The 22,015-nt window shown below is 39.9% G+C and overlaps 2 protein-coding genes across 46 annotated transcripts in view; one reads left to right on the forward strand and one right to left on the reverse strand.

Annotated features, from left to right (window-relative positions):
- Nucleotides 1-19,075, reverse strand: part of LOC105477630 (RAP2A, member of RAS oncogene family) — a 52,738-nt gene extending 33,663 nt beyond the window's left edge. The window contains exon 1 of the mRNA XM_011734196.2: nt 18,455-19,075. Coding sequence (XP_011732498.1) covers nt 18,455-18,768 — 314 coding nt within the window. The 5' untranslated portion in view covers nt 18,769-19,075. The remainder of the gene's footprint in view (nt 1-18,454) is intronic.
- Nucleotides 18,976-22,015, forward strand: part of LOC112425914 (uncharacterized) — a 221,931-nt gene continuing 218,891 nt past the window's right edge. For 25 of the 45 annotated variants that reach the window (XM_071081125.1, XM_071081113.1, XM_071081123.1 and 22 more), the window contains exons 1-2: nt 18,976-20,196; nt 21,731-21,776. In XM_071081125.1, the coding sequence (XP_070937226.1) occupies nt 18,976-19,317 (342 nt within the window). In that variant the 3' untranslated portion in view covers nt 19,318-20,196; nt 21,731-21,776. The other 20 variants (XR_011614643.1, XR_011614645.1, XR_011614653.1 and 17 more) reach the window with 4 other exon arrangements.

Consider the following 22,015-nt stretch of genomic DNA (forward strand, 5'->3'; position numbering starts at 1 on the left):
TCAACGAGACAGAAAGTTAACAAGGATATCCAGGAATTGAACTCATCTCTGCAGCAAGCAGACCTAATAGACATCTACAGAACTCTCCACCCCAAATCAACAGAATATACATTCTACTCAGCACCACATCACACTTATTCCAAAATTGACCACATAATTGGAAGTAAAGTACTCCTCAGCAAATGTACAAGAACAGAAATTATAACAAACTGTCTCTCAGACCACAGTGCAATCAAACTAGAACTCAGGACTAAGAAACTCAATCAAAACCGCTCAACTACATGGAAACTGAATAACCTGCTCCTGAATGACTACGGGTACATAATGAAACGAAGGCAGAAATAAAGATGTTCCTTGAAACCAATGAGAACAAAGATACAACATACCAGAATCTCTGGGACACATTTAAAGCAGTGTGTAGAGGGAAATTTATAGCACTAAATGCACACAAGAGAAAGCTGGAAAGATCTAAAACTGACACTCTAACATCACAATTAAAAGAACTAGAGAAGCAAGAACAAACACATTCAAAAGCTAGCAGAAGGCAAGAAATAACTAAGATCAGAGCAGAACTGAAGGAGATAGAGACACAAAAAACCCTCCAAAAAATCAATGAATCCAAGACTTGGTTTTTTGAAAAGATCAACAAAATTGATAGGCCGCTAGCAAGACTAATAAAGAAGAAAAGAGAGAAGAATCAAATAGATGCAATAAAAAATGATAAAAGAGATATCACCACCGACCCCACAGAAATACAAACTACCGTCAGAGAATACTATAAACACCTCTACACAAATAAACTAGAAAATCTAGAAGAAATGGATAATTTCCTGGACACTTACACTCTCCCAAGACTAAACCAGGAAGAAGCTGAATTCCTGAATAGACCAAGAGCAGGCTCTGAAATTGAGGCAATAATTAATAGCCTACCAACCAAAAAAAGTCCAGGACCAGATGAATTCACAGCTGAATTCTACCAGAGGTACAAGGAGGAGCTGGTACCATTCCTTCTGAAACTATTCCAATCAATAGAAAAAGAGGGAATCCTCCCTAACTCATTTTATGAGGCCATCATCATCCTGATAACAAAGCCTGGCAGAGACACAACAGAAAAAGAGAATTTTAGACCAATATCCCTGATGAACATCGATGCAAAAATTCTCAATAAAATACTGGCAAACCGGATTCAGCAGCACATCAAAAAGCTTATCCACCATGATCAAGTGGGCTTCATCCCTGGGATGCAAGGCTGGTTCAACATACGCAAGTCAATAAACGTAATCCAGCATATAAACAGAACCAAAGACAAAAACCACATGATTATCTCAATAGATGCAGAAAAGGCCTTTGACAAAATTCAACAGCCCTTCATGCTAAAAACGCTCAATAAATTCGGTACTGATGGAACGTATCTCAAAATAATAAGAGCTATTTATGACTAACCCACAGCCAATATCATACTGAATGGGCAAAAACTGGAAAAATTCCCTTTGAAAACTGGCACAAGACAGGGATGCCCTCTCTCACCACTCCTATTCAACATAGTGTTGGAAGTTCTGGCTAGGGCAATCAGGCAAGAGAAAGAAATCAAGAGTATTCAGATAGGAAAAGAAGAAGTCAAATTGTCCCTCTTTGCAGATGACATGATTGTATATTTAGAAAACCCATTGTCTCAGCCCAAAATCTCCTTAAGCTGATAAGCAACTTCAGCAAAGTCTCAGGATACAAAATTAATGTGCAAAAATCATAAGCATTCGTATACACCAGTAACAGACAAACAGAGAGCCAAATCATGAATGAACTTCCATTCACGATTGCTTCAAAGAGAATGAAATACCTAGGAATCCAACTTACAAGGGATGTAAAGGACCTCTTCAAGGAGAACTACAAACCACTGCTCAGTGAAATAAAAGAGGACACAAACAAATGGAAGAACATACCATGCTCATGGATAGGAAGAATCAATATCGTGAAAATGGCCATACTGCCCAAGGTAATTTATAGATTCAATGCCATCCCCATCAAGCTACCAATGAGTTTCTTCACAGAATTGGAAAAAACTGCTTTAAAGTTCATATGGAACCAAAAAAGAGCCTGCATTGCCAACACAATCCTAAGCCAAAAGAACAAAGCTGGAGGCATCACGCTACCTGACTTCAAACCATACTACAAGGCTACAGTAACCAAAACAGCATGGTACTGGTACCAAAACAGAGATATAGACCAATGGAACAGAACAGAGTCCTCAGAAATAATACGACACATCTACAGCCATCTGATCTTTGACAAACCTGAGAAAAACAAGAAATGGGGAAAGGATTCCCTATTTAACAAATGGTGCTGGGAAAATTGGCTAGCCATAAGTAGAAAGCTGAAACTGGATCCTTTCCTTACTCCTTATACGAAAATTAATTCAAGATGGATTACAGACTTAAATGTTAGACCTAATAGCATAAAAACCCTAGAAGAAAACCTAGGTAATACCATTCAGGACATAGACATGGGCAAGGACTTCATGTCTCAAACACCAAAAGCAACGGCAACAAAAGCCAAAATTGACAAATGGGATCTCATTAAACTAAAGAGCTTCTGCACAGCAAAAGAAATTTACCATCAGAGTGAACAGGCAACCTACAGAATGGGAGAAAATTTTTGCAATCTACTCATCTGACAAAGGGCTAATATTCAGAACCTACAAAGAACTCAAACAAATTTACAAGAAAAAAACAACCCCATCGAAAAGTGGGCAAAGGATATGAACAGACATTTCTCAAAAGAAGACATTCATACAGCCAACAGACACATGAAAAAATGCTCATCATCACTGGCCATCAGAGAAATGCAAATCAAAACCACAATGAGATACCATCTCACACCAGTTAGAATGGCGATCATTAAAAAGTCAGGAAACAACAGGTGCTGGAGAGGATGTGGAGAAATAGGAACACTTTTACACTGTTGGTGGGATTGTATACTAGTTCAACCATTATGGAAAACAGTATGGCGATTCCTCAAGGATCTAGAACTAGAAGTACCATATGACCCAGCCATCCCATTACTGGGTATATACCCAAAGGATTATAAATCATGCTGCTCTAAAGACACATGCACATGTATGTTTATTGTGGCACTATTCTCAATAGCAAAGACTTTGAATCAACCCAAATGTCCATCAGTGGCAGACTGGATTAAGAAAATGTGGCACATATACACCATGAAATACTATGCAGCCATAAAAAAGGATGAGTTTGTGTCCTTTGTAGGGACATGGATGCAGCTGGAAACCATCATTCTCAGCAAACTATCACAAGAACAGAAAACCAAACACCGCATGTTCTCACTCATAGGTGGGAACTGAACAATGAGATCACTTGGACTCGGGAAGGGGAACATCACACACCGGGGCCTATCATGGGGAGGGGGGAGGGGGGAGGGATTGCATTGGGAGTTATACCTGATGTAAATGATGAGTTGATGGGTGCTGACGAGTTGATGGGTGCAGCACGCCAACATGGCACAGGTATACATATGTAACAAACCTGCACATTATCCACATGTACCCTAGAACTTAAAGTATAATAATAAAAAAATAATAATAATAAATAAATAAATAAAATAGCTTTCTAACTCAAAAAAAAAAAATGCAACGAATGTCAACTTGCTCCTAATTACATAACTAGTAAGTGCTGGAGCTCAGCTTTAATGAGATTAACATTTGCTGTCTTTATGGATGAGAAGATGAGTATATACAACAAAATACTCTATTCGAGAATTATAATACGTACAGTTATTTATAATGTTCATTGGAAACCTAAAGATGAATTAATTTAGGACCAGGGACAGTGGCTCAGGCCTGAATCCTGGTGCTTTGGGCAGTTGAGGTAGTTGGATCACTTGAGTTCAAGAGTTTGAGACCAGCCTGTGCAAAATAACAAGATTCCATCTCTACAAAAAAGTTTTAAAGAATTACTTGGATGCGGTGGTGCCTGCCCTGTAGTCCTAGCTATTCAGGTGGCTGAGGCAGAAGGGTTGCTTGAGCCCAGGAGTCAGAGGCTACAGCAAGTTATGATGGCGCCACTGCACTCCAGCCTGGGCAACAGAACAAGACCCTGTCTCTTAAAATACTCTAAGATTTCATATACAGAGAGAGCTGTAAAGATACTTAGTAAAGAAAATACTAATATGCACTGAATTATTAATATAATATAGGATTTCCACATTTGAATTATTAATTTTTAAGGGGCAGGAAAGCATGAAAACACTCCTAAATGTTTTAAATAAAGGTTTTTCAGTGTTTCTCTTGGGTAACTTTACTAAGTGGTTTTAAGGTATTTATAGTTTTACTGCTTTACAGGGAGAGGTGGATCAGTGTTAACCTGGATAGATGCAGCAGACCTCTATTTTGAGTTTTCTGAACCTCCTCAGCAACTGTTCTAGAAATGGGTAATCCTGCACTCATGTATTCAAGTCTGAATACTACCACAACCTCCCTTTCTCTAAGTTTTCACAAGGCAAGAGTTATCTTGCATTACTAGAATGAACAAAATTACATGAGAAATACATCCTCACATTTCTAATATGCACAAGAGATAAATGCTTTCTCAAAAGATATGCTGTATCTTTTTGTTCAGTGACTAAATGCTATCTTTCTCTGAATTACAGGTAGTATTTACTAACTCACATTGGGAAGTACTTCATTTTCATAATCTTACATAGCATTGTTGGAAAACAGAAAAGCAGGAGAGAGAAGATGAAATATTAAACAGATAGTTCCATTTAGTTTTCTTAGGGTAAAATGTCCTAGGATAGCAGTTTCCAAACTATGTGTGATAAAATCAATTTGGTGTGTCATGAAGTGCACTTAAAAACAATGAAATAAAAATAGAAAAAAATAAATAGAAAAGGTAATATAAGCAACAGAATAAGTTTACTGTTTCATGAAATGTTGATTTCAGCTAGATGTGTGCACTAAGTCACAATATAAGATGTATTTCTTACTGAGGGCCCTGGTTAAGAAAATGTGAAATCCCCTGCTGAGTGGATCTACAGAAATAGTGAGATAGTTATTAATTTTTTCCAATATTTGGCTTTTTGACAGATACTAACAATTTAAAAACAAAAAGTATAAGTCATCTTATTTCTCCCTAAATATAAATTTTGGTGTGTTTTAAAATCTTAAACATATTAGAGAAATCAAAAACAAAAACAAAAACAAATCCCCATCTATCCAATTATGCCAGTGAAAACATTTCAGCATTACAGTTAAGAATCTATCATTTAAAAGTGTACTTTACTAGCTCCAATCTATCTTAAATAGCTCATTCAGATACATTTCAGTGAGGTGTGATTAGAAGTACATTTCCAACTTTAAGTAACTAAGTGCATTAAACTTCCAAAAATTCCCAGTATTGACTGGTTATTAGACCTCCCAAACCATAACTTCAATATAATACACTGTTGACATATGATTCAGATACCCAATAACCTTATTCAGATTTACATGCTTTAAAAAACATATTTCATAGCAATGACCCTCAATTTAACTGAAATTTATTAAAAATAAGGCGTTTGCTTTTACTGGAGTTTTCTTACAATGAGGAAAAAAAGGTGAAAGAGCTGGTCTATAAGGTCCAATATTTCCAAAGAGGTTTCAATCGTTTAAAAGTACAAAGCTAAATCTACTTAGTATTTAATACATACCATGACAAAATCTTAGATTATGTATTAGAATCTTCAAATATTGTTTTTAGCTATTTTGATTACTTTAAATTTTATTAATATATTTATGCTTTACTTAACATACTTGACTGAAATGCAGATGTCCACAATTACAGCATTAGCATTATTGATACTACTCTACTAAAAGGCTGAGTTTGATCTGATAAAGCAGAAAGGCATGTTTAAGAAATTAAACTTTTCTCTGTCAGGCTGAGAATAATTTTTAATGAAATGAACCACAACTGTCAAAGTAACAAATGAAATGGCAATATATAATATATAGCGTATTTCTGTACACCATTAAAATTTCAAGATAAATTTCCTAAACACAATGTCTATACATTTCCTTTAGTAACTATTCAGTGTCCATCAGTTTTACTTTGTTTGAAAGTCTACTTGTATTCAAACTCTTATTACTCCAAAAAAATTGACTACTTAAAACTCTTTTTACACCATAGGCCTGAAAAATATAAGTATGTAAAAAAACAGTAGGTAAGAATAGATGGAGAGAAACAGAAAACAGGGAAAAATCAAAACAGAAGCAAAGAAAACCCTGGAGTAAGGCATACATCCTTCCCTAGGCACTAAGGTTCTAAAGACAATGATTAAAAGAGAACTGAAAAGAAAAAATATCCCTGAAAAAAAATTCCCTGAAGTATAGCGTGCTTGGTTTTATGTAAAGATCCTTGCTTAAAAATATGTACACATACATGCATAATACACCTTATTGTGCCATATATAATTTCCCAGAAGTTCACATACAGAAATTAAATCACTCAAGTGTATTGCTACTGCAACGTTAGCAAATAAATAATTCCAACTTTGTTGGCTCTTCCTGTTGGTTGTGAAATCCAGTCATTTTTCTTAGTTCCTCTACCTCTTCCTTAATGTTTAATAATTATTTAAATTATTTTTGCCCTCTCTCCATTAAAAAATAAATATTAGTATAATTATTCCTCTCATACATTTTATTGATATAATTATCAAATCTTAACTAGACAAAATTGTGGGTCACAGGCTGCTGATTCTTTAAGGTTCATATTAAACTTGACCCCTTCCCTCATCACCCCGGCCAGACAAAAGTGCTCTCACAGAATGTTAGAGCGGAAGAACATCATCTCCTCCAACTCCAAATTGAGCTTTAAAAATTACAATCCTGGGATGGCAAAAAGAAAACTATATACTGTAACCTGTAATTTTACAATGCAGCCAAAACAAAAGTTTCCTTTTCAGGAAAAACTCCTGGGCCATAAAAAGTGATTCACTGTACAAAGTTCAGTTATGCAAGATGAGTAAGTCCCAGAGCTCTGTATAGTAATAGTACTTCCAGTTAACAATACTATATTGTATAAACATTTGCTAAGAAGATAGAACTTAGGTCAAGTGTTCTTACTACAAAAAAAAAAAAAAAAAAATGAATGAATGAGTGAATGGATAAATAAAGCAGGGGGAAACTTTTGGAGGTGATGGATAGTTTCACAGTATTGATTGTGGTGATGTCACAGGTGTATGCTTATCTCTAAACTCACTGAGTTGGATACATTAAATATATCTGGCTTTCTGAATGCCAATCGTACCTCAATAAAGTGGTTTTTAAAAAAAAGCAAAAAAAGGGGGGGCAGAGCAAGATGGCCGAATAGGAACAGCTCCAGTCTCCAACTCCCAGCGCGAGCGACACAGAAGACCGGTGATTTCTGCATTTTCAACTGAGCCTCTGCTGCTGACACCCAGGCAAACAGGGTCTGGAGTGGACCTCAAGCAATGTCCAACAGACCTACAGCTGAGGGTCCTGACTGTTAGAAGGAAAACTATCAAACAGGAAGGACACCTATACCAAAACCCCATCAGTACGTCACCATCATCATCAAAGACCAGAGGAAGATAAAACCACAAAGATGGGGAAAAAGCAGGGCAGAAAAGCTGGAAATTCAAAAAATAAGAGCGCATCTCCCCCGGCAAAGGAGCGCGGCTCATCGCCAGCAACAGATCAAAGCTTGACGGAGAATGACTTTGACGAGATGAGAGAAGAAGGCTTCAGTCCATCAAACTTCTAAGAGCTAAAGGAGGAATTACGTACCCAGAGCAAAGAAACTAAAAATCTTGGAAAAAAAGTGGAAGAATTGATGGCTAGAGTAATTAATGCAGAGAAGGTCATAAACGAAATGAAAGAGATGAAAACCATGACACGAGAAATACGTGACAAATGCACAAGCTTCAGTAACCGACTCGATCAACTGGAAGAAAGAGTATCAGCAATTGAGGATCAAATGAATGAAATGAAGCAAGAAGAGAAACCTAAAGAAAAAAGAAGAGAAAGAAATGAACAAAGCCTGCAAGAGTATGGGATTATGTAAAAAGACCAAATCTACGTCTGATTGGGGTGCCTGAAAGTGAGGGGGAAAATGGAACCAAGTTGGAAAACACTCTTCAGGATATCATCCAGGAGAACTTCCCCAACCTAGTAGGGCAGGCCAACATTCAAATTCAGGAAATACAGAGAACGCCACAAAGATACTCCTCGAGAAGAGCAACTCCAAGACACATAATTGCCAGATTCACCAAAGTTGAAATGAAGGAAAAAATCTTAAGGGCAGCCAGAGAGAAAGGTCGGGTTACCCACAAAGGGACGCCCATCAGGCTAACAGCAGATCTCTCGGCAGAAACTCTACAAGCCAGAAGAGAGTGGGGGCCAATATTCAACATTCTTAAAGAAAAGAATTTTAAACCCAGAATTTCATATCCAGCCAAACTAAGTTTCATAAGTGAAGGAGAAATAAAATCCTTTACAGATAAGCAAATGCTTAGAGATTTTGTCACCACCAGGCCTGCCTTACAAGAGACCCTGAAGGAAGCACTAAACATGGAAAGGAACAACCGGTACCAGCCATTGCAAAAACATGCCAAAATGTAAAGACCATTTAGGCTAGGAAGAAACTGCATCAACTAACGTGCAAAATAACCAGTTAATATCATAATGGCAGGATCAAGTTCACACATAACAATATTAACCTCAAATGTAAATGGACTAAATGCTCCAATTAAAAGACACAGACTGGCAAACTGGATAAAGAGTCAAGACCCATCAGTCTGCTGTATTCAGGAGACCCATCTCACACGCAGAGACATACATAGGCTCAAAATAAAGGGATGGAGGAAGATTTACCAAGCAAATGGAGAACAAAAAAAAGCAGGGGTTGCAATACTAGTCTCTGATAAAACAGACTTTAAACCATCAAAGATCAAAAGAGACAAAGAAGGCCATTACATAATGGTAAAAGGATCAATTCAACAGGAAGAGCTAACTATCCTAAATATATATGCACCCAATACAGGAGCACCCAGATTCATAAAGCAAGTCCTTAGAGACTTACAAAGAGACTTAGACTCCCCCCATACAACAATAATGGGAGACTTCAACATCCCACTGTCAACATTAGACAGATCAACGAGACAGAAAGTTAACAAGGATATCCAGGAATTGAACTCATCTCTGCAGCAAGCAGACCTAATAGACATCTACAGAACTCTCCACCCCAAATCAACAGAATATACATTCTTCTCAGCACCACATCACACTTATTCCAAAACTGACCACATAATTGGAAGTAAAGCACTCCTCAGCAAATGTACAAGAACAGAAATTATAACAAACTGTCTCTCAGACCACAGTGCAATCAAACTAGAACTCAGGACTAAGAAACTCAATCAAAACCGCTCAACTACATGGAAACTGAATAACCTGCTCCTGAATGACTACTGGGTACATAACGAAATGAAGGCAGAAATAAAGATGTTCTTTGAAACCAATGAGAACAAAGATACAACATACCAGAATCTCTGGGACACATTTAAAGCAGTGTGTAGAGAGAAATTTATAGCACTAAATGCCCATAAGAGAAAGCAGGAAAGATCTAAAATTGACACTCTAACATCACAATTAAAAGAACTAGAGAAGCAAGAGCAAACGCATTCAAAAGCTAGCAGAAGGCAAGAAATAACTAAGATCAGAGCAGAACTGAAGGAGATAGAGACACAAAAAACCCTCCAAAAAATCAATGAATCCAGGAGTTGGTTTTTTGAAAAGATCAACAAAATTGACAGACCGCTAGCAAGACTAATAAAGAAGAAAAGAGAGAAGAATCAAATAGACGCAATAAAAAATGATAAAGGAGATATCACCACCGACCCCACAGAAATACAAACTACCGTCAGAGAATACTATAAACACCTCTACGCAAATAAACTAGAAAATCTAGAAGAAATGGATAATTTCCTGGACACTTACACTCTTCCAAGACTAAACCAGGAAGAAGTTGAATCCCTGAATAGACCAAGAGCAGGCTCTGAAATTGAGGCAATAATAGCCTACCAACCAAAAAAAGTCCAGGACCAGATGGATTCACAGCTGAATTCTACCAGAGGTACAAGGAGGAGCTGGTACCATTCCTTCTGAAACTATTCCAATCAATAGAAAAAGAGGGAATCCTCCCTAACTCATTTTATGAGCCCAACATCATCCTGATAACAAAGCCTGGCAGAGACACAACAAAAAAAGAGAATTTTAGACCAATATCCCTGATGAACATCGATGCAAAAATCCTCAATAAAATACTGTCAAACTGGATTCAGGAACACATCAAAAAGCTTATCCACCATGATCAAGTGGGCTTCATAATCCCTGGGATGCAAGGCTGGTTCAACATACGCAAGTCAATAAACGTAATCCAGCATATAAACAGAACCAAAGACAAAAACCACATGATTATCTCAATAGATGCAGAAAAGGCCTTTGACAAAATTCAACAGCCCTTCATGCTAAAAACACTCAATAAATTCGGTACTGATGGAACGTACCTCAAAATAATAAGAGCTATTTATGACTAACCCACAGCCAATATCATACTGAATGGGCAAAAACTGGAAAAATTCCCTTTGAAAACTGGCACAAGACAGGGATGCCCTCTCTCACCACTCCTATTCAACATAGTTTTGGAAGTTCTGGCTAGGGCAATCAGGCAAGAGAAAGAAATCAAGGGTATTCAGTTAGGTAAAGAAGAAGTCAAATTGTCCCTCTTGGCAGATGACATGATTGTATATTTAGAAAATCCCATTGTCTCAGCCCAAAATCTCCTTAAGCTGATAAGCAACTTCAGCAAAGTCTCAGGATACAAAATCAATGTGCAAAAATCACAAGCATTCGTATACACCAGTAACAGACAAACAGAGAGCCAAATCATGAATGAACTTCCATTCACAATTGCTTCAAAGAAAATAAAATACCTAGGAATCCAACTTATAAGGGATGTAAAGGACCTCTTCAAGGAGAACTACAAACCACTGCTCAGTGAAATAAAAGAGGACACAAACAAATGGAAGAACATACCATGCTCATGGATAGGAAGAATCAATATCGTGAAAATGGCCATACTGCCCAAGGTAATTTATAGATTCAATGCCATCCCCATCAAGCTACCAATGAGTTTCTTCACAGAATTGGAAAAAACTGTTTTAAAGTTCATATGGAACCAAAAAAGAGCCCGCATCTCCAAGACAATCCTAAGTCAAAAGAACAAAGCTGGAGGCATCACGCTACCTGACTTCAAACTATACTACAAGGCTACAGTAACCAAAACAGCATGGTACTGGTACCAAAACAGAGATATAGACCAATGGAACAGAACAGAGTCCTCAGAAATAATAAGACACATCTACAGCCATCTGATCTTTGACAAACCTGAGAAAAACAAGAAATGGGGAAAGGATTCCCTATTTAATAAATGGTGCTGGGAAAATTGGCTAGCCATAAGTAGAAAGCTGAAACTGGATCCTTTCCTTACTCCTTATTTAATTCAAGATGGATTCGAGACTTAAATGTTAGACCTAATACCATAAAAACCCTAGAGGAAAACCTAGGTAGTACCATTCAGGACATAGGCATGGGCAAGGACTTCATGTCTAAAACACCAAAAGCAACGGCAGCAAAAGCCAAAATTGACAAATGGGATCTCATTAAACTAAAGAGCTTCTGCACAGCAAAAGAAACTACCATCAGAGTGAACAGGCAACCTACAGAATGGGAGAAAATTTTTGCAATCTACTCATCTGACAAAGGGCTAATATCCAGAACCTACAAAGAACTCAAACAAATTTACAAGAAAAAAACAACCCCATCGAAAAGTGGGCAAAGGATATGAACAGACATTTCTCAAAAGAAGACATTCATACAGCCAACAGACCCATGAAAAAATGCTCATCATCACTGGCCATCAGAGAAATGCAAATCAAAACCACAATGAGATACCATCTCACACCAGTTAGAATGGCGATCATTAAAAAGTCAGGAAACAACAGACGCTGGAGAGGATGCTTGAGGCGATTCCTCAAGAATCTAGAAGTAGATGTACCATATGACCCAGCCATCCCATTACTGGGTATATACCCAAAGGATTATAAATCATGCTGCTATAAAGACACATGCACACGTATGTTTATTGCGGCACTATTCACAATAGCAAAGACTTTGAATCAACCCAAATGTCCATCAGTGGCAGACTGGATTAAGAAAATGTGGCACATATACACCATGGAATACTATGCAGCCATCAAAAAGGATGAGTTTGTGTCCTTTGTAGGGACATGGATGCAGCTGGAAACCATCATTCTTAGCAAACTATCACAAGAACAGAAAACCAAACACCGCATGTTCTCACTCATAGGTGGGAACTGAACAATGAGATCACTTGGACTCGGGAAGGGGAACATCACACACCGGGGCCTATCATGGGGAGGGGGGAGGGGGGAGGGATTGCATTGGGAGTTATACCTGATGTAAATGACGAGTTGATGAGTGCTGACGAGTTGATGGGTGCAGCACAGCAACATGGCACAAGTATACATATGTAACAAACCTGCACGTTATGCACATGTACCCTAGAACTTAAAGTATAATAAAAAAAATAAATAAATAAAAATTAAAATTAAAAAAAAGCAAAAAAGAGCATGAAAAACATTGAGCTCTTTGAGTCATTTTCAAAACAAATTTCAATTTTTGACCATTTAAATCCCTCTCATGAAAGATGAAGTGAGCACTCATAACTATTTCCCTCCTCTCATCCTGACTTACTGGCTATATTGTTTGTTTCATATTGTCAGTGTTTTTCACTCTGATATTCTGTTTGGCAGCCATAATTCTCACAATTCTTTTATCTTAGTTTTGTATTTAAGCGGATACAGGTTTCACCATCACTCCTTATCTTCATACCCAAATTCTTTGTTTGGATTTATGTCTGAGTTTCAGGATTTAGTCATCAATTCTTTATAATATACATTTATTAATTATTAAAAATTTTTCTTCCTAATTCACCAGTACCAAAACAAAACAAAAAAGTGACCCATAGCTATTAGGCTCTGTACCTGGGAGGTCCAGCTTTGAATTAAGTTTTGGTATTGGGGAAGCAGGTATTTGTGGAGGAAAAAATGGTAGCAGAGCTCCAGAAGTTTCACTTAGTTGGGACAAACATCTTTTGATGTATACTCTTGTTTCAGCTTTCCAGCACCAAACTGTCATGGGCCAAAGTTCTATGTGTAACAATTGGCAATGTGCTTCTATTTTAGATTAGGCTTTAATAGCTACATATGGTAAGGGGGACAGTGTAAACAATCAGCCAGCTCACTTGAAAGTGACCACTTAAGTGATACAGAAAATTAATAACGATCTTAAAAAAAACAACAACTTATTCACCTTGGGTAGTGCACATCAACTATCTTTTTACCAATCTTAAAACACCCCACGCCTTCTCTCCTACTGCAATATAGGAAGTCTCCACTGTGTATCTTACAACTCTCGAGTTCTATCCTTGGCTATATTCATTCATTTCTCATTTCTATTCTTAGTCATATCCATTCATTTCTGTCTCTATACTCTACCCAGTAAGTTTCATCTACTCTCCCAATCTGAACTATGCAGATGATCCTGAGTCTTCATATTCATACATAACCTGACCTTTCGGGCTTTATTCAGATGTTCTAATTACTTATTAGGCTGGCTATCTGGATAATTACCATCGCCAAAACTGAAAATAATCTCCCCCAGCTATTCCTCCATAATCCTATTCATTCATTTTAAAATGTCAAGGTTACGTCTGACCTTTTCCACTTCCTCTGAGTGTGATTAATTCATTCTTTGCAACATTCCTCGCATCCTTTCTCTCCTGTTACTACAGCCACCATGCTAATTCAGGATCTTCACACTTCATATAGAAACTGGATTATCACAACATTTATGACTATTCTTCCTGTTATGAAACAGAGTAGTCTATTACCACTAAGTCATCTACCATATCACTACATATTACTATACCTATGACAATTGTGATTATGGTCCTTGACTACACGATCAACTCCAAAGTCTTTAACCTTCAGTAATTTAGCTTTGAAATTTTTCACCTTGCCTCCCCTCACACTTCTATATAAATTCCCCGTTTGGCCAATCTGCTCTATTTAACATCCAAAAAACATATTCTATGCATTTCCTGTGCCATTTCCTCCATCTGGAATACATCATGTTTCTGATTCTTTGAGGTTCATATTAAAAACTGCCCCAACTAGAAGTGTTCTCACAGAAAGTTCCAGCTGAAGGAAGATCACCTCCATCTGCAAAAAGAACTTTAAAAGATCATCTCCTCCGTCTATGAAATCAAAATGTTTAGGGAAACTGAGGCCAAAGGACAACACAAATACTTTTCTTTCTGAACATTCATTTTTCCAACATTTTTTCTTGTTTCCTATGTGCTAGTGGGAGCTGTGCTAGTTACACAGGCTTAGAGTTTTGTGAGAAAGGCTGACTACCCATAAATTATCACACAAATAATTAAATTTGGATGAGTGCTTCAAAGAAAAGGGGAAGGGCAGAGTATGTGTAATTGAGGGAAGAGGTGAGGCATAAAATTTAGTAAGGGAAGACAGGAAAGGGGTTACTTTGGTTTAAGAGCATATCTTCCCTCAGTGGGGAGAAATCTTTTAACTCATCTATGCCTAGTGTTCCATTATTGGAATGCTAAGCTTGTGGGAGTTATTTATATCCTGCTGCTCAAGGTCATTGCCAAGGTCTGATTTTTCACACACAAAAAATTGCAACCTCTGGTATAAATGGGTTAAGCAGGGGTGAGGGTGAAAGATGGAGTAGGAATTAACTCTGGGAAAAGGTAGATTTCTACAGGCCAAAGGAGAGCCCAGAGAAAGGCACTTTCAAGGATTTAAGGTCTGGGTGCTAGAGTAAAAGGACGGTTTCAAGAGATGCACAGGCAGGGAGGGATAAGAGCAAGCTGGGCTGTGAAAGGTCATGTTGAAGATTTCTGGACTTTTTCCTAACAGCAAACAGGCCTTGTATATCACGTTCCAAGAACTTCACGTCAGGACATGGCTGATCCTGGCATGGGTAATAATGAGAAAAGCAATTACAAAATCAGAAAAAATTCTAGTTTTATTTCAACTGAAAAACATTTCCTATATCCCTATTACTTTTCTTTGGGTGTGTAATGTCACCCAAAATCAAGTTAAGAAAAGAAAGCATATGAATTTACAAATACAGCCATTTTCAGTTGGTCCACTTGGCTTTGATAAGAGGTCGTGTATGTATATGGAGGTATGTACACTTATAGACACTTAAGGGAGTTTTTATATTTCTTAAAAGTGAAATATTTCAAGTAATAGAAATCCTTGAAAATGACTGCTATTATTTGAAATGAAAATGAAAAATGAAAAGCTCCATTCGTCGTTTGGCTATGCATTAGTGCTGTGCATTATTGCTACACTGTACTTGAAGTTAAATGTTCATTCTCATGCCCTTTTCCATCAGATCCTTCATAAGAGAAAATATTTAAAGAGAATACCAACACAGTTCTTCCAAGGATTATTTTAACCTCATTGCTTTTTAGTCTCATCTTGCCTATACTAAATAATGAATTCCAAAATGCAATTACAAATTTATTTCTTCTAAAATTACATTTATATCAAGGGTAAAATTTAAGGAAGATAAATGACAAAGTTATTAAAGTAAGAATGACAGCTAGAATTTTTTGAGCAACTTCTGTGTACTAGGTATTGTTTTGGGTATCTTAAAATACATTATCTCATTTAATTCTTACAAGGACTCTTGAAGGTGCATATTAATCTCTATTTCACAGATAAGGAAACTGAAGTTTAGAGAAATAAGCAAGCATTTCCCCAAATCATATACACCTTAGACCTCTGTTGTCCAATATGGCAGCCTGTGGCCACATGTGGCTACTGAGCACTTGAAATGTGACTTGTTTGAATTGAGATGTGCTACGTCAAACACATACCAAACTTCAAGGGCACAGTATAAAAAAGTAAAGTATCCTATCAATAATTTTTGAATATTGACATGTCGAAATGATTCTATTTTAAATATGGTGGGTTAAATAAAATACATTATTAAAATTAATTCCACATATTTATGTTATTTAAAAAAAAACAGCTACTAGGAATGTTAAAATTACATATTTGGCTCACGTTATATCTCTATTGAAAAGTGCTGACCTAGACCTAAAGCTGAATACTGAATTTGACAGTAGATATCAAATACTGAGAGGCCACCTGCATTCACACGTCCTCTCCATCAATGATGGGAAGCCAGATGCTGGGATTATGATGAGGTGTAAAATACCTTACTACTACCGTATTACAAAGACACAGAAGTGAGGGTCCAAGAGGTTCTTATGTATACAATGGTTGAATTCTGGTGAAAGAATTTATGAACTCTACTTCAGCTGATCAATGATCTTTTTATATCAAGAACTGAGACTAGTGAGTAAAATGATATCTGAGCATGCAGAATTTTACTCTTTTTTTCCTCTGGGCCATAAGGAAAATAAATACATTGCTCCAATATACTGAGTTTAGACTAACCTATTATTATAACTGAGAAAAGTAATCTGCACTAAATTACAAGAAACTACAAAATTATGTGGACCATATTATCCAAAAATATTTTGCCATATTTGTTCCCTAGGCTTCAACAAGTTAGCCATGGGTATGTGGCTTTATCATTGTATATCTGCATCTTCATATCTTTATGCCTGCATATCTAAATGTGAAGGGTGAGGAAGCTGGGACATTTACTTAGATTATTTTTTGACATTTGGCCTAACATTAACATGTGGCGATGTATCAGACTACCCTGCCGTTGGTTTGGTTTGGTTTGTTTCTTTCTAATTGTGTGGTATTGGGGGAGGGGGTAATAAGGATTTAAGTCACTTAAATGTAGCCCCTTAAAAGCCATCCTCATACTAAGTTTAACTTTAGGAAAATGATACTGGAGAAGTAAAAAGCTATCAAATTCGCAAATCTTAGCAGCAGAGACCACGCAAGTATCTGCTTTATTCTAGTTTGGAATTTAACACAAGGATGAATAACATGCACAATTTTAGTTCAGCTATTAAAGTGCATACTCAGTTAAGGGGGGGGTGGAGCAATGGAGAGAGAGCCTTCTCTTTTATCTTACAGGTTGCATTAAAAACCCACTACTCGTAATGAGTTTTTGAGCATCCCCTGGGCACACATAACTTGGTCCTTGCTCTTTCAAAATGAGTGGACTCAAACTGACGTACAATGTGATTATGTCTACAGTGCACTTACAACCATCTTTCAATAAAGGTCTTCAGATTTAGGCTCTAGGTAGAATAAGGCAAGAAAAAAAGGACACCAAAATTATCAGCAGGCTTTAACTAACAACAACTGGATAAAACGGTAATGTGTAATTAAATGATAATTAGAAAAATCTGCCAAAACTTTGCACTAAGATATTATCACATTTCTAATGCTTGAAATTACACGGAAAAATATACTCAGTGAATTTAAGAGAAAACAAACATTTTAAATCATTTAAGTAATCAGCCATATTTCCAAAATGTATACTTTAGAAAACAATTTATATATATAAAAAGGCTTATTAACGTTAACTTTAAATTAGCTAATACTTGAGTCACACTTTTGAAGAAGCTTCTGTTTTGTTTCCAGGAACTTTTTTTTTTTTTTTGAAGCGGTTAAGGCGGCTATATTAAAAACAAAAACAAAAAACAGCTAAGCTGCATTCTTTTCCTCCTGTGAATGGCTTATTTGCACTCCTCTATGTTAATATTCTCGAAACCCCATTTAGCTTACGATGTCTTCAAAAAATTTGATAATCTGTCTTTAAAGTTTTGCTCTAAATTAGAGACTTAATTTTTGTAAAACGCCTTGGAACCATAAACCTTTAACGAGATGAGAAAGGTCTCTTTCCTCTGGACTTGACTTTACTGTATAGGTGTGTGAGCGATTTTTGCTGTCAAACATTGCCAAGGCAGACTGTTGTTGTTCAGTCTGCAAATGTCTCAACTATACCTGCACAGTTCCTCTCTTCCCAACACAAACCCATCCACTCCCTTCCCCTCTGCAAGTTTTAAACTTTGTTTCCTTGGGGGCTCTGTACAAGCAATGCTAACAACGGCCAAGAGACAAAGAGCTGTTCTGTGGGCTAACAGGATGCCAAATTTTAGTTGTGAAACAAAGCACTCGAATTTGAGATTGAGGAGGAGGAGCAGAATGACAATAGTAAAGCCTCCAGCTCGGAGCCACCCCCCAGACAGCCCCCTCCCCAGAGCCCCGCGCGGGGAGTTCTGGCCCCGGGACGGTGACTCCGGGGTGCAGCCGCCAAGCCCCCTGCGCCCTCGCTCACCGCTTCACGCGGATGATCTGGTCCCGCATGGGCTTGATGTCCTGGAAGCTCTGCTGGTTGACAAGACTGTAGACGAGGATGAAGCCCTGGCCGTTCTTGATGTACAGGTCCCGCATGGACGCGAACTGCTCGGTGCCCGCCGTGTCCAGGATTTCCAGCACCGACGGCGACGAATCCACCTCGATCTCCTTGCGGTAGAAGTCCTCGATGGTGGGGTCGTATTTCTCGATGAAGGTACCGGTCACGAACTGCACGGTCAGGGCGGATTTGCCTACCCCGCCCGAGCCCAGCACCACCACTTTGTACTCGCGCATCGTCCCTCCGCGGCCGCCGCCGCCGCCGCCGCCGGCGACATAGACCTACGCCGGCCGCGCTGCGCCCCCAGCCCCGGCCCCGGCGGCCCGCCCAGCCGCCTCCCGCGGCCGCCCCCACCTCACAGCCGCGGCGGCCCCCTGGGCGCCGGCGGCGGCGGCGGCAGCTGAGGGAGCAGCGGCCCTAGGCATGGGCCGAGCCGGGCGGCGATGCGGCCCCGTGGGCACCGGGTGGGACTGAGGGCGAGCAGGGAGACAGAGCGTGAGCCGCCGGAGCCGCCCGAGCCGCCCGAGCCGCGGGCCCGCAGTGCCGCCCGCCCCGCCCCTCGCGCCTCCACGCCCAGATCCCCGCCCGCCGCCGCCGCCGCCGCTACCCCCAGCGCTGGAGCGCGCGCCCGAGCCCCAGCCGCAGCGCGGCCAGGGGCGGGGCCCGGCGGCCGGGGCGGAGCCCGCGGCACAGCCTCGCCCCCGTCCCCGTCGCCTAGGCGACCGGCCGCGGGCGCTCCCGAGAGGCTCTGCGCGGCTCCGAAGCTTCTGCCGTCGCGGAGATAAACAAGCACCGCGACTGCCCAGCAGCGCCGAACCCTGCGCGCCCAGTCAGACCCCAGGGCCTACGTACCGAGCATGCGCAGTTCCCGCCCGAGCTGGGAGCAGTCAACCTTGAGACTCCCACGTTCAGAATTCGGCGGAGATGCGATGGTAGAGGGGCCAGAGCTACCTCCAAGCTTTACCCTGAGGCGAGGAGTGAAGGGGAGAGATGCCCAAGGCCCAAGAGGGACCGCGAGGGCCTTTGCCCGATGCCACCCAGTCTGTCAGCACTTCTAGAGCTTTGGTTTTATCTTGTATTAGCATGTGTAGCTTTAAGGGGACGGGCACCTACAGGCTTCTGCCTGAAGTTGTGTAAACGCAACAAAACGAAGCTTTCGAGTGTTAGGACATTGATAGGAGGGTGACAGCCCCCTCCGGCAGCGCGCCACAGGGGCGAGCCAGAGGCGGCCACACACCACGGAAGTTGGGTCCAAGCCTGCTGACGTCGCCAGGGTCCCGCCCACCAATCCTCTGGACCCGCCCACATTTCTTCTAGATCCGCCCCTTTCAGTGCCGAACTGCAGTCGAGCTCTGCCCACGCCCTGTCAGCCACTGGTGAATTGAAAACCTGGAGAGCGGAACCCCGACCGGCAGCCGGAAGGCCCCGGGACACCTCATAGCAACAGCCGGCTAGGGGCATCTAGTGGGAAGCTGGGATTCATTCTAGCCAACCACGTCATGTCTCTGCACCCCATGGTACCATTCACTACCAATAAGAGAGCCTCCCCATACCACGTGACTTTCCTCTTTCAACCAATCGGGAAAAAAATCTGTCGCGGGATCCGCAAGCACACCCCCCAGTCAGGCGGGGCGGTTCGCGCACGCTTTGCCAACCAATCGTAGGTGAGCTGGCGTGTGACGGAAGCTTCGACCAAGCCAACCAGAGCTCGCGAGCCCCTTGCCACAGAGGCCGGCGGGATGGAGATAGGGCCCGGCTGCGGGCGTTTGGGAGGGGCAGAGATTGAGGAGCCAGTTGCTGTGCTCTGTTCTGGCAAAAGAACAAGATGGGTTGCAAGCCAGAATGATGAATTCCACTTTTAACGTCGTCTCCGTGGCATTCTGCCTAAATGATGGGCATGGAAATGGTGCTGAGGGATGTGGGCTGAATCGAGAACACAGGGACTTTTGTCTTCAGGGTGAGAAATGTTCCGGTCCTTAAGGAGATATCGTGCAGCAATTGCATGGGTCTTCCAGGCGTTCCTCCCAGAACATTATTTTTTCTTTCACTATTAAGTTTTAAAACTTAGCGTTCTGTCGCTAGCATTACATCTTAGTTACACACCCTCTCCCACCCATAACGTCAAATTTAGGAGACGTTACATCCTCAAACATTCCTGCATTATTTTTTGCAGTTACCGGTTACTCGGTTTACTTTCTTTAAACTAGGTCCTTCTCAAACTAGTCTCATCCGTTCGTTACTGTCGCACATTTCCTGCGAATAATACATTTCTGTAGTTCTATTGTTGAAGCCTGGCATACCTCTCCCCCGGTCCTCTTTCCCACAAGGTCATCATGCAGAGGGGATTTTGGTCTGAGTTAAAAGCCAGGTATTCTTTCACCATCTTTTCTGTCGATAGTCAAACTACTGCAAAGACTACTCAGATTTAGTAGTTTCCTATTTCCCTAGAGCTTCGTTATATTAGAATGGGTAACTTATATTTGCATTACCTTGCTATAATAAATACACACCAAGTTTTCATTTAAAATTATCAAGGACAAATGTCCTCTGAATTTAAAAATGTGTATGTAGTAAAATATAACTCAGCATTTCTTGATTACATATCATTAAAATATGAATGGTACTATCTGAGCCACCAGAATCAGCAGTGAAGGTATTATATTAATAAAAAGGACTAAGAATCAGGACTGTTTAAAGGGAATTGGAACCGAAGAGGATCTACGATTTCATGCTAGGCTAGTAATGTGAAATAGTGAATTAAAATTGAGAGAACTTACATGGGTGCTTCATATCTGAGCTACTTTGGCAGGGATGTTTCAAGAGGATGTAGGTAAGTATGATGTTCACCTAGCTTTCCAGAAGTCTCATATTTTGTGTAAAACTGGTATGCTTATTCATGGTTACTTTAGGTTAGTAGCAGCTATACTTCTTTTCCAAGGAAAGACAGATTGTCTCTTTTAAGATTCTAATTGTGCATCTTGGTAATAAGAAGTTCTTAGATTTGTTCAATAGAGTCAGGAAGCATGAAGCTTTCTCTCTAGATCATGACAACCCATCTAGTACCTTGCATTACAGAGAAGTTCTAAGTCCATTTACTTTGCAAGGAATAAAGATTCAGTGATTTATGTTTTTGAGAAATTTGCATTGGGATTGTGGGTCCAGAAGGTCGCCTAAAGCAACTGTTTTCATGACTCCTAGGTCCCTAGATGTTGAGAAGCTCTGGACTGAAGCTGTCACAAAAATAGTGAGTAGTCTCCGTAGTCACTCCACTTAGCATAATAGAGAGTAGGACAGCTTTGTGACATTTCTCAGGTTATTTCCCCTGACCTCTCATCAATGCTGACGTTTTTGATAAGAAGGAGTATAGAGACTGCAGCCCTTTGGGTGGTTATAGCTCGTTTATTTACAGGCCTTATATTGACATGCCTCAGATTTCATGCTCAGTACCATAAAGGTTGATTTTTAACCACCAAGAGGCAAAAG

Source organism: Macaca nemestrina, chromosome 16 (assembly GCF_043159975.1).
Source record: "Macaca nemestrina isolate mMacNem1 chromosome 16, mMacNem.hap1, whole genome shotgun sequence".
In the NCBI taxonomy this organism is placed as follows: domain Eukaryota; kingdom Metazoa; phylum Chordata; class Mammalia; order Primates; family Cercopithecidae; genus Macaca; species Macaca nemestrina.